This window comes from Lolium perenne, chromosome 7 (assembly GCF_019359855.2).
Source record: "Lolium perenne isolate Kyuss_39 chromosome 7, Kyuss_2.0, whole genome shotgun sequence".
Lineage (NCBI taxonomy): Eukaryota > Viridiplantae > Streptophyta > Magnoliopsida > Poales > Poaceae > Lolium > Lolium perenne.
In genome coordinates this window covers 99,623,604-99,636,923 of record NC_067250.2, presented here as the reverse complement: position 1 = coordinate 99,636,923, position 13,320 = coordinate 99,623,604, and the positions used below count along the sequence as shown (strand labels likewise).

The 13,320-nt window shown below is 48.8% G+C and overlaps 1 protein-coding gene and 1 non-coding gene across 2 annotated transcripts; one reads left to right on the top strand and one right to left on the bottom strand.

Annotated features, from left to right (window-relative positions):
- On the top strand, window positions 1-1,331 carry LOC127316507 (probable carboxylesterase 2). The gene has a single exon (XM_051346922.2). The coding sequence runs from the start codon at window positions 86-88 to the stop codon at window positions 1,184-1,186; it is 1,101 nt and encodes a 366-aa protein (XP_051202882.1). The 5' UTR covers window positions 1-85; the 3' UTR covers window positions 1,187-1,331.
- Window positions 1,332-5,396: 4,065 nt separating this feature from the next.
- TRNAT-UGU (transfer RNA threonine (anticodon UGU)) lies at window positions 5,397-5,468 on the bottom strand. Its single transcript has one exon. It is a non-coding gene; the product is annotated as a tRNA-Thr (tRNA).
- Window positions 5,469-13,320: the final 7,852 nt, after the last annotated feature.

Below are 13,320 nucleotides of genomic sequence, written 5' to 3'. Positions count from 1 at the left end.
AACCCAAGAAACAGTGCATAAAAATGTCAGCTCGATCACCTGCTTAATTTGCACGAAAGGTTACTACTGCTGAGCTGATTCGGTCATGGCTATGGCTAGGAGCATCTCCGATGCGCTGCTGCTCCTGCTCAACATGGCGGGCGCGCTGCTCGCCCCGCGCGCTCCTCACAGCCTGCCGGTACCGGCCGCCGATGATGAAGGCGTCGATTTCTTCTTCTTCCCCTTCCTGGTGCTGTACAAGAGTGGCCGCGTGGAGCGGTTCATGGGCACGGACACCGTGCCGGCCTCCGTGGACCCGGCCACCGGCGTGGCGTCCAAGGACGTGGCCATCGACGCCGCCGCGGGGCTCGCCGTCCGCCTCTACCTGCCCAACAGCACGGCGGAGACGCTTCCGCTGGTGGTGTTCTACCACGGCGGCGCGTTCGTCACGGAGTCGGCCTTCTCGCCGACGTACCAGCGGTACCTCAACGCGCTCGCGTCCAAGGCCGGAGTGCTCGCCGTGTCGGTGGACTACCACCTCTCGCCGGAGCGCCCCCTCCCGACGGCCTACGACGACGCGTGGACGGCGCTCCGGTGGGCGCTCAGGAGCGCGCGGTGCGGGTCCGGGGCTGAAGCGGAGCCCTGGCTGTCGCGCCGCGCCGACCTGACGCGGCTGTTCCTGGTCGGCGACAGCGCGGGCGGCAACATCGCGCACAACGTGGCCATGCGCGCCGGGCGGGAGGGCCTGGACGGCGGCGCGACCATCCAGGGCGTAGCGCTGCTGGACCCATACTTCTGGGGGAAGCGCCCCGTGCCGTCGGAGACGCGGGACCCGGCGGAGCGGCGGTGGCGGGACCGCACGTGGAGCTTCGTGTGCGCGGGGAGGTACGGGGTGGACGACCCGGTGATCAACCCGGTGGCCATGGCGAGCGACGAGTGGCGGCGGCTCGGGTGCGCGCGCGTGCTGGTGACCGTGGCGGGGCTGGACGTGCTGGCCGCGAGGGGCCGCGCGTACGTCGCCGCGCTCGGGGACAGCGGGTGGGGCGGCGATGTGCGGCTCTACGAGACGCCCGGCGAGAGCCACGTCTACTTTCTCTTGAAGCCCGACGGCGAGAAGGCGGCCAAAGAGATGGACGCGGTGGTTGCCTTCATCAACGGTAACCGGCCACTTGAGAGTTCAGAATCAGAGGTCTCGGCGATTTCGTAGGAACACCCACAAAAGAACCGGAATGGGATTCCACTCTGTATACGGCCATATAGATATTGCAAAAAGATACTACTGTAGTAGAATTAACTAATATTAATATCGGTTTGTACGGGTTACTTAATTCAAGAATAGATTTCACCAGAAATTTCTGAGCACTTTTCATATTAAAAGTTTTTCCATTTAAATTAGTATTTAAAAGTTATGAAGGTTTTACAAAAATTATGTTTAAAATATTCAAATATTTTTGAGCACTTTTCATATTAAAAGTTTTTCTATTTGAATTAGTATTTAAAAGTTATAAAGGTTTAAAAAATAAATAGGAGATTTTTTGAAAACTACAAGGTGTGAGGTACTCGTGCGTAATTTACATTCAAAATGTGAGGACCTATCTGCAAAATGATGGCCATGCACCATCTAACACCGCCACATCAGCCTGGAGACTGGACCCCACGCGTCAGAAACGGTGTCAATCTGAGATCAATTCGCGTCTAGTGGTTTTTGCAAAATCTACGAAAAATGTGGTAGTTTTTTGCTTCCAAAACGTAAAATGGTACCAAAAAATCGACATTTAGCCAGAAATATGGTGGTTCTATGCTAACAACTCAAGATATGAAGATTGGACGCACACATAGGGGCTCGGAAAAATTACAAAAAAAAAGATCCATAATTTGGAACAGTTTAATGTATAGCACCTCGCCCGTTTCCGCCTTGCCACACCACCCTGATATCACGTCCCACTTATCAGAATCGTCGTAAGCTACAGGCATAAGCAGCGCAGTCAGTGCTATCTGTTAATTATACATACGTAAAATTGTAGTTTTTTAAAAACCTAGCTGCAATTATCGTGGTTATTTGTAATTTTGTCAAGACATGATCATGGCCGGACATGGGTTTAACTATCGTCCCTGGAACTCATAGAATCAGAAAGTCCAAATAAAATTCGATAGTTCTCGTAGTTGAACTGACATTCCTTTCGCTTGATCAATTCTAGAAATTATGTTTCAGAATGACGATCTGTGACGGCTGGCTGCTGTGCAACTGTGCAAGTGAGATTTTCGGGTGCTTCCAAGTTCCAGCCACGGCCCACCAGCGAGCATGTATACTCTTGCCGTACGGAGTTCTTGACGTTTTTATATTCTGAACATGTGTGTGTAAAAAAAGTTTCTGAAAAAAAGGCAAACCAATCCAAGGGTCAACAGACGAAGACAATCATCGCCTCTCGAAAAACTAGCCACGTCCACTTCAGTCTCCTCCATTAACATTACGGAATAACATTGGTATTTACAGGTTATAGTTTGTTATCTATCTTTAGATACTTTCAGAAAAGTACAAGATTGTGTTATTAAAAAAAGAGTTAAAAGATCTCAAAGATTTGCTAGTATCTTTTAAATTTTATTTTGTAATCTTTAGAGACAGCTCGTGTATCTCTACCATGTACTATTTATTACTATCAATATATGTTGTATTGATTATCGAAAAAGAAAAATAACAACATACTCTCTCCCCCCGCGTCGCCCTCCTCTGGCGACAAGGGGGGAACCCTGCCGCCGCCGTCTCTCGCCCCTCCACCCCTCTCCCTCGCTTCGCCGCCGCCAGAGGGGGGCCGGCAAAGCCGCGCGCGCCCCCGGGGAAGGTGGCGGCGGGGCATTCTCTCACCCTCCCGCGTCCCCTGGCGAGAAGGAGCTCGCCCGGGCGCGGCATGTGCGGCGGGCGCGGTGGGCCGGCGGTGGGCCGGGCGCGGGGCTGCGGGCGGCCGGTGGTCCGTGGCCGGGTCGAGGACGGGGCGGTGGTGGTGCGGCGGGGCGCGGCGGGCCTGGCGGCGCGTGCACTAGGCCCGGATGGGCTCTGCGGGCCTGCCCGGGCTTGCTCCGGTCGCCGGCTCGGCCTGGTCGGCCGGTGGCCCGGCTCGGCGCCCCCATCTGCACCCCCGGTGGTTCGAAGCAGCGCGGCGGCGGGCGGAGCTCCGGCTCCTCCCAGATGTGGCAGCGTCGACGGCGGCTCACAGCTGCTGTCCGGCGAGGGTGAGCGGGGTGGCGGCCCCTCTCCCCTGCTTCTTCCTCTGCGGGTGGTGATCTACCGGTTGTTGTAGGTTTCTTGTCGCGGCGGGCGTCGGCTCCTGCCGGCGGTGAGGTTGGTGGTCCTACGTGGTGTGGCGTCGTCGCCGCGTGGGAGGTGCTTGTGCCAGTGGTTCGCAGGCCGGCGGCGTTGTGGGTCTCCCTCATCTCCGTTCGGCAACGTGGGAGTGCGGAGGTTCGGCTGCTCCGAGCGAAAGCTGATGGCGCGGCAGCTGCGGATGTCGCTATCCTCTTGGGGGCCTTCATGGAGCCTTCGACCTCCTCCGCTCCCGGAGCTTAGTTCTTCGGGTGAAAGCCTAGGCCGTGGCAGGGCCGGACGACGGCGTCGATCCACGTCGCTTCCCTCTTGGGGGCGTCGTCTTGAAGACTTTGTTCCCCAGCGTGCTTTCCTGAGGCTGGACTTGTACGGCATCTCGGCGGGTGGCCGGTGATGTGTGAGGTCCGTGTGGTGGCTTGTGTGGCAACGATGGCGGTGGTGAGCGATGTTTTGGTAGCGTCAAGACCTTGGCTTATGCGAGCGTCCGAGCTTCTTCGTCTTGTGTTTCGCTTGCGGTGGAGTCGGAGCTGCTATGGTTTGTCGAGTTTCTTCTTTTGAGCAGCGTACGATGACCTGCAGGGTGGCCCTCTGGCGATGATCTCCCTCAGCGCATGTCTTGTGCTTATCCTCTTCGGAGCTCGTCATCAGAGTCGGAGCTGCCTGTTGCTTCACGAGGAGTCGCTTGTTTGGCGGTGGCCGGCTTGAGCTTCACGGTGCCGCTTCGGCGGGGTCTTGGTGTTTGGTTCTTCGGTGAAGTCGGAGTCGCTGAAGAGTGATGACGATGACGTTGGTCAACCGCGACGACTTCTCGCTTCGGAGGCCTGTGAATCTTGTGTGGGTTGCCAGGGTGGCTCTGTGCCCCCGCGCCGGTCGTGCTCCATGACGAGCGTCGGGGCACTTGTTTCGGTTTTCGGCCGGTTTTCCGGTAATAAACCAGCCAAATTATGTACTTCTTCTCTATTAATGAAAATGGCAAGTCTTTTGCCGCGTTTCAAAAAAAAAATTATCGAAAAAAAATCTTGCAAAAAAGAGTTAAAAATTAAAACCTGCAAAATACAGGCTAGAGACTATTTCGTTCCCAAAAAAGAGATTTAGTATTAAAATTAGCCTCACGCAGGATTGAATTAGTGAAATTTCGCGGAAATTCAATTCGGCTCCCGGGTGCGTATGCTCCCTCTACCAAGAAAATATATTTTGAAGTGTGGAAAAATTTTGAAAAAACATTCTACATGTACATCTCCATAATATATGTGTGTGCGTCAAGTTTCACGAAAAAATAATATTTTTTCTGGCCTATGTAAAAAAGAGAAAACTTATCCTGTAAAAAGCATTGTTTTTAGCACTGAATTTTGTCTTTTTTACACACGTCACATGATAAGTTTATTTTTTATGAAACGATTTTGTGAGCGCTTAGCAGATGAAGATGTATGTGCGAATTTTTTGTTTTAATTTTTTTGAAATTTAAAATATGTGTAAGATACGTTTCAAAATATAGGGAGCGTATGCTCCCATGTTCCAAAACACCACTCCCACCATTCGAAATTTCGTTCCAAAAAAGATATTCAATATCAAAATTGCCCTTCAGACTTTATATTGTAATTAGTGGTGATAGCTCGTGTATCTCTACTACATACTACCTCTGGGCTGATTGAATCGACGTATATGCATGCCCATAACTATCCCCACGTCGATAAAAACGACTGAAGAAGTACTATTTATTACTATAAATATACATGGTATTAATTGTTGAAAATTAAGTTCCTGTAAAAAAATTAAAATGAAAACCTGGAAAATTACAAGGTAGAGCAAGCTGACTATTTCATTCCGAAAACAGAGATTCAGTACTAAAATTGCTATAAACTATCCCCACGTCGATAAAAACGACTGAAGAAGTACTATTTATTACTATAAATATACATGGTATTAATTGTTGAAAATTAAGTTCCTGTAAAAAAATTAAAATGAAAACCTGGAAAATTACAAGGTAGAGCAAGCTGACTATTTCATTCCGAAAACAGAGATTCAGTACTAAAATTGCTCTCACGCAGAATCGAACTAGGGCCATTTCGTTCCACAAAAAGAAATAAAATTTTAATATTGCCCTCACGCAGGATCGAACTACGGACCTTCAGTTTACAAGACTGAAGCTCTACCACTGAGCTATAAGGGCTATTTGAATAAATTAAGCAACTTATCTTACTAATTCAATAATTAGTAGCCTGCAAACTTGCGACCGCCATGGACACGAACTCATAACCAGTATCGGATTGCTGTCGTCCACCAACCACCACCCTGCGGGCACCCTCCCTCGATCTATATAAGAACAGCACCCACAGCCTCTCTCCGGGTATCCCAAACTCGAACCATCCACTGACCCATCTCCGAGCTCCACACGATGTCATGTGTGTCCGAGGAGTTTGGGGATACCGCAACGTCGGCTGCGGCCGATCCGTGCCCCTCCTGCGGCAGCACCGGTCTAGTCAAGTGCGTCGAGGTCGACGGCACCGGGACGGCCCTCGTGGTGATTAACGGCGCGGGGAGGCGCTGGCCGAGCTCAAGCGTATGGACGGCGGCCGCCGCGAGCTACGCCTGCTGCCCAGCGAGAGCTTCCTCGACGCCGGGCGCCGCGTGCACGTGGTGGACGTGCATGGCGAGCGGGGGACGTTCATGCTGCTCGTGGCGGTCTGCCTGCATGACGGGACCATTGCTTGCGTCCGGGAGATTTGATGCTCCGTTTATCTCAGACGGAGTTCGTGTACTTGTAGCATCGAAAATAAGAGAAGTCGATTTAGCAGCTCTACCGTGAATCTCCAAAAAGGAAAACAAATCACGTTTAGACCAAGCAAGAGGCGTCATTGCGTCTGGTTTCCATTTGAGTAGGAACTATTGTAGAGAGTCCAAAATGTTTTCCTTCAAAATTGTCCAAATTATACAAACGAATATTTTGTAATTCTGCCTAGAAGAATTTACGAAATTTCAGTGATTTTGATGGTAAGCGATTTTTCTTTGGCTAAACGGAAGTTTTTTGCCTGCGACTACGTACATGGAATGGATGGAGGCGCGTTGGGGTTGGTGGGTGGAGTCTAAGAGCATCACCAGGAGCTGTAAAATCTGGCGCTGTAAACGCGCGATTCGGCGCGCTGTATACCGTTAGCGCGCGTGTTAGCGAATTTGCCCGCGGCAGAGGCGCTATTTTCCAGCGCGCGTTGCTGTGCGAAAAACGCACCTCCGGCAGAGGCGCTATTTTGCAGCGCGCGCGGTATAAAGTGCCAAATCCGACCCTTTTTTGAAAATTTAAATCGAACAAACTATGAAAATTTGATCGAAAATACGAATATATTATAAAAGTTCTACGATACAATGCGACATATATTATAAAAGTTCTACGATACTACTCGGAGGAGTCCCAGTCGAAGTCCGAGCTGCTCGGAGTCGTCTCCGACACCGGCGTCGTCGTCCACTCGAAGGAGGAGGAGGAGGAGAGGACGATCGTCGACGGCCCTGCGCCGTTCTTCTTTTCCTCCGCCTTCCTCGCCGCCTTCGCGGCCCTCGCCGCCTTCCTCGCCGCGGACTCGGCGCGGCACTTCTCGCGTGAAGCTTTTTTCTTCGCCTTCTCCGCCGCCTTCTCCTCCTCCTTCTTCTCTTTCTCCGCGTAGAAGGCCGCCGTGGCGGCGACAACCTCCGGGAAGCGGCGCGCCCATTCAACGCGGAGCGCCTCGTCGCGCTCGGCGATGAGCAGGCGCTGCTCCAGCTCCCGCTGTCGGCGCTGCTCCTTCCGCGTGATCATCGGCGGCGGCGGCGCGAGCATCTCCGCCTGCTCCCGCGTGAACACGTCGTGGAAGTTCATCGCGCGGCGGCTGCGGCCCAGCCGCCACGCGACGGCGTCGTAGGCCCACGCCGCCTCGTGCGCCGTGTCGAAGGTGCCGAGGCGGATCCACTCCTCGCCGGAACGGATCTCCGCGTCGAATCGGCCGCTCGGCCGCGCCCGGACGCCGTGGTAGCCGGAGGGTGGGCAACGGCGCGGCGGCATCTTCGCGTGGAGGCGGAACGGCCGGAGGTGGAGCGGCGCGGGAGGGAGAGCGGCGGGGAGAGAGAGAGGCGCGGGAGGAAGACGCGTGGGAGGAGTGGCAGTTGGCCGCTTCGCGCGTGTCGTCTTTATAGCGCGCGCGGCATCGCACACGGCAGATTTCCCGCGCGGGATAGCGCGAAAGCGCGCGGGCAGCAAAAGTTTTAGCGCGCGCGCCGTTTTCCCGCCTCCGCTGGAGCAGCGCGGCAGCGTCCGCGCGCGGCAAACCGGCGGTTTTTTTGCCGCGCGGGGCTTTTAGCGCGCCTGTTGGAGATGCTCTAATGGTCCCCGCAGGTCTACTAGCTGGTGGTTGTTTCTCGTGGAGGTGAACGGCAGTAGGCCCTGGATTGCCGCATGCCTCTACTGTAGTGTGGGTGGGCACTTGTTGATTTTATCACACCCGATCATCACGAGATGCTTCGAAACGACAAGTCTTGGCAACGGTGCTACTAAGGATGAACACTTTATTATCTTGAGATTTTAGTGAGGGATCATCTTATAATGCTACCGTCGCGATCTAAGCAAAATAAGATGCATAAAAGGATTAACATCACATGCAGTTCATATGTGATATGAGATGGCCCTTTTGTCTTTGCGCCTTTGATCTTCATCTCCAAAGCACGGACATGATCTTCATCATCTTCGGGCATGATCTCCATCATCGTCGGCGTAGCGTCAAGGTCAATGGCGCCGTCTTCATGATTGTCCTCCATATAGCAACTATTACAACTACTTTGAAATACTACTCAACATGAAATTTAAAGACAACCATAAGGCTCCTGCCGGTTGCCACAATACAATAATGATCATCTCATACATATTCATCATCACATTATGGCCATATCACATCACCAAACTCTGCAAAAACAAGTTAGACGTCTCTAATTTGGTTTGCATATTTTACGTGGTTTAGGGTTTTCGAGAGAGATCTAATCTACCTACGAACATGAACCACAACGTTGATACTAATGTTGTCAATAGAAGAGTAAATTGAATCTTCACTATAGTAGGAGAGACAGACACCCGCAAAGCCTCTTATGCAATACAAGTTGCATGTCGAACGAGGAACAAGTCTCATGAACGCGGTCATGTAAAGTTAGTCCGAGCCGCTTCATCCCACTATGCCACAAAGATGCAAAGTACTCAAACTAAAGATAACAAGAGCATCAACGCCCACAAAACCATTGTGTTCTACTCGTGCAACCATCTATGCATAGACACGGCTCTGATACCACTGTAGGATAACGTTGCATAGAAAACAAAAAAATTCCTACCGCGAACACGCAATCCAAGCCAAGATGCAATCTAGAAGACGGTAGCAACGAGGGGATTATCGAGTCTCACCCTTGAAGAGATTCCAAAGCCTACAAGATGAGGCTCTTGTTGCTGCGGTAGACGTTCACTTGTCGCTTGCAAAAGCGCGTAGAAGATCTTGATCACGGCGCCACGAATGGGCAGCACCTCCGTACTCGGTCACACGTTCGGTTGTTGATGAAGACGACGTCCCCACCTCCCCGTTCCAGCGGGCAGCGGAAGTAGTAGCTCCTCTTGAATCCGACAGCACGACGGCGTGGTGTCGGTGGTGGTGGAGAAATCCGGTGGAGCTTCGCTAAGCGTGCGGGAAGTGGAGGAGCGGGGCGGCTAGGGTTTGGGGAGAGGGTGGGTGCGGCCACCTTGGTGGTTCTTCGGGTGGCCGGCCCCCTCCTCTTGGCCCTCATTATATAGGTGGAAGCCCCAAGTGTTGGACTACAAGTCTCCGAATAAGACCCGAACCCAAAACCTTCCATGTGATAGGGAAACCTACCCAAGGTGGGAATCTCACTTGGGGTGGGATTCCCCCCTTCCATGTGGGGGGTTGGCCGGCCCCCATAGGGGGAGTCCACTTGGGACTCCTCCCCCTCTAGGGTTGGCCGGCCATGGAGGTGGAGTCCCTTTGGGACTCCGCCTTCCATAGTGGTTTCTTCCGGACTTTTCTAGAACCTTCTAGAACCTTCCATAGAACCTTCCGGATCATTTTAAATCTCATAAAATGACTTCCTATATATGAATCTTATTCTCCGGACCATTCCGGAACTTCTCGTGATGTCTGGGATCTCATCCGGGACTCCGAACAAATATTCGAACTCCATTCCATATTCAAGTTCTACCATTTCAACATCCAACTTTAAGTGTGTCACCCTATGGTTCGCGAACTATGCGGACATGGTTGAGTACTCACTCCAACCAATAACCAATAGCGGGATCTGGAGATCCATAATGGCTCCCACATATTCAACGATGACTTTAGTGATCGAATGAACCATTCACATACGATGCCAATTCCCTTTGTCACGCGATATTTTACTTGTCCGAGGTTTGATCATCGGTATCACTCCATACCTTGTTCAACCTCGTCTCCTGACAAGTACTCTTTACTCGTACCGTGGTATGTGGTCTCTTATGAACTTATTCATATGCTTGCAAGACATTAGACGACATTCCACCGAGAGGGCCCAGAGTATATCTATCCGTCATCGGGATGGACAAATCCCACTGTTGATCCATATGCCTCAACTCATACTTTCCGGATACTTAATCCCACCTTTATAACCACCCATTTACGCAGTGGCGTTTGGTGTAATCAAAGTACCTTTCCGGCATAAGTGATTTACATGATCTCATGGTCATAAGGACTAGGTAACTATGTATCGAAAGCTTATAGCAAATAACTTAATGACGTGATCTTATGCTACGCTTAATTGGGTGTGTCCATTACATCATTCTTATAATGACATAACCTTGTTATTAATAACATCCAATGTTCATGATTATGAAACTAATCATCCATTAATCAACAAGCTAGTTAAGAGGCATACTAGGGACTCTTTGTTGTTTACATATCACACATGTACTAATGTTTCGGTTAATACAATTATAGCATGACATATAAACATTTATCATAAACATAAAGATATATAATAACCACTTTTATTATTGCCTCTTGGGCATATCTCCTTCCGTCTCCCACTTGCACTAGAGTCAATAATCTAGATTACACTGTAATATACCTAACACCCATGGCATTCTGGTGTTGGTCATGCTTTGCCCTAGGGAGAGCTTTAGTCAACGGATCTGCTACATTCAGATCAGTGTGTACTTTGCAAATCTTTACTTCTCCATCTTCGATGTACTCGCGAATCGAGTGGTAACGCAGCTTGATATGCTTCAGCCTCTTGTGTGACCTTGGCTCTTCTGCATTGGCGATGGCACCCATGTTATCACATTAAATGATTAATGGGTCCAATGCACTAGGAACCACACCGAGCTCTACAATGAACCTCTTCATCCATACCGCTTCTGATGAAGCCTCTGAAGCCGCTATGTACTCTGATTCTGTTGAAGACTTCGCCACCGTGCACCGCTTTGAGCTTGCACACCATCGCAAAGCACCATTCAATATAAACACGTACCCAGACTGTGACTTAGAGTCATCAGGATCAGTGTTCCAACTTGCATCGGTGTAACCGTTTACAACGAGCTCTTGGTCACCTCCATAACAAAGAAACATATCCTTAGTTCTTTTCAAGTACTTCAGGATATTCTTGACCGCTGTCCAGTGTTCCATTCCTGGATCACTTTGATATCTGCTAGTCAAACTAACAGCATGCGCTATATCCGGTCTAGTACATAGCATGGCATACATGATAGATCCTACTGCCGAGGCATAGGGGATATTACTCATCCTTTCTCTTTCTTCTGCCGTAGCCGGTCCTTGAGTCTTACTCAATACCTTGCCTGGTAACATAGGTAAGAACCCTTTCTTACTTTCGTCCATTCTAAACTTCTTTAGAATCTTGTCCAGATATGTACTCTGTGATAGCCCTATTAGGCGTCTTGATCTATCTCTATAAATCTTGATGCCTAATATATACGATGCTTCACCAAGGTCTTTCATTGAAAAACTATTATTCAAATAACCTTTTACATCGTTTAATAGTTCTATATCATTCCCAATCAATAATATGTCATCTAGATATAATATCAGAATGCTATAGAGCTCCCACTCACTTTCTTGTAAATACAGGCCTCTCCATGACCATCGTATAAACCCGAAGTCTTTGATCACCTTATCAAAGCGTCGGTTCCAACTTCTTGATGCTTGCTTCAGTCCATAGATTGAACGCTGAAGTTTGCATACTTTGTCAGCATTTTTAGGATCGACAAAACCTTTGGGTTGTACCATATACAACTCTTCCTCAATGTCTCCATTAAGGAACGCCGTTTTGACATCCATCTGCCAAATCTCATAATCGAAAAATGCAGCTATTGCTAACAAAATCCTCACAGATTTTAGCTTCGCTACAGGTGAGAAAGTCTCATCGTAGTCAACTCCTTGAATTTGTCGGAAACCCTTTGCGACAAGTCGAGCTTTATAGACATTAATATTACCATCAGCATCTATTTTTCTTTTGAAGATCCATTTATTCTCGACAGCCTTTCGGCTATCAGGTAAGTCTACCAAAGTCCATACTTTGTTATCATACATGGATCCCATTTCAGATTTCATGGCTTCTTGCCATTTGTTGGAATCTGGGCTCATCATCGCTTCTTCATACGTCGCAGGGTCCTCATCATTTTTATCCACAATCATGACATTTAGACAAGGATCATACCAATCAGGAGTGGCACATTCCCTTGTCGATCTGCGAGGTTCAGTAGTTTCCTCGTTTGAACTTTCATGATCATTATCATTAGCTTCCTATGTTGCCGGTGTAGGCGGTACAGGTACAACTTCCGGTACTGGGCTACTCTGATCAACGAGTATAGATTCATCAATCTCATCGAGTTCTACTTTTCTTCCAGTCACTTCATTAGTGAGAAATTCTTTCTCAAGAAAAGTTCCGTTCTTAGCAACAAAGATTTTGCCTTCGGATTTGTGATAGAAAGTGTACCCTATAGTTTCCTTAGGGTATCCTATGAAGACGCATTTCTCCGCTTTGGGTTCTAGCTTGTCCGGTTGTAACTTCTTTACATAGGCTTCGCAACCCCAAACTTTAAGGAACGACAGCTTAGGTTTCTTATTAAACCATAATTCATACGGTGTCGTTTCTACGGATTTTGATGGTGCTCTATTTAAAGTGAATGCGGCTGTCTCTAATGCATAACTCCAAAATGATAACGGCAAATCAGTAAGAGACATCATAGAACGAACCATATCTAAGAGAGTTCGATTACGACGTTCGGACACACCGTTTCATTGTGGTGTTCCCGGCGGTGTCAATTGTGAAAGTATTCCGCATTTCTTTAAATGCATGCCAAACTCATAACTCAGATATTCACCTCCACGATCAGATCGTAGAAATTTAATCTTCTTGTTACGTTGATTTTCTACTTCACTTTGGAATTCCTTAAACTTCTCGAAAGTTTCGGATTTATGTTTCATGACATAGATATACCCATATCTACTCAGATCATCTGTGAAGGTTAGAACATAACGATAACCACCGCGCGATGCTACACTCATTGGTCCGCACACATCGGTATGTATGATTTCCAATAAGTCAGTAGCTCGCTCAATCATACCAGAAAATGGAGTCTTAGTCATTTTTCCCATTAGACATGCTTCGCATCTATCAAGTGACTCAAAGTCAAGTGATTCAAGTAATCCATCAGTATGGAGTTTCTTCATGCGTTTCACTCCAATATGACCAAGACGACAGTGCCACATATAAGTAGAATTATCATTCAATTTAATTCGCTTAGCATCAATGTTATGTATAGCGTATCACTACTATCGAGATCTAACATAAATAAGCCATTCTTTTCAGGTGCTCGACCATAAAAGATATTATTCATAAAAATAGAGCAACCATTATTCTCAGACTTGAATAAATAACCGTCTTGCATTAAACAAGATTCAGATATAATGTTCATGCTCAACGTGGGTACAAAATAACAATTATTTAGGCTTAAAACT

Coding starts and splice junctions, on each gene's coding strand:
- LOC127316507 (XM_051346922.2), top strand. CDS start 86: ATGGCTATGGCTAGGAGCATCTCCGATGCGCTGCTGCTCCTGCTCAAC.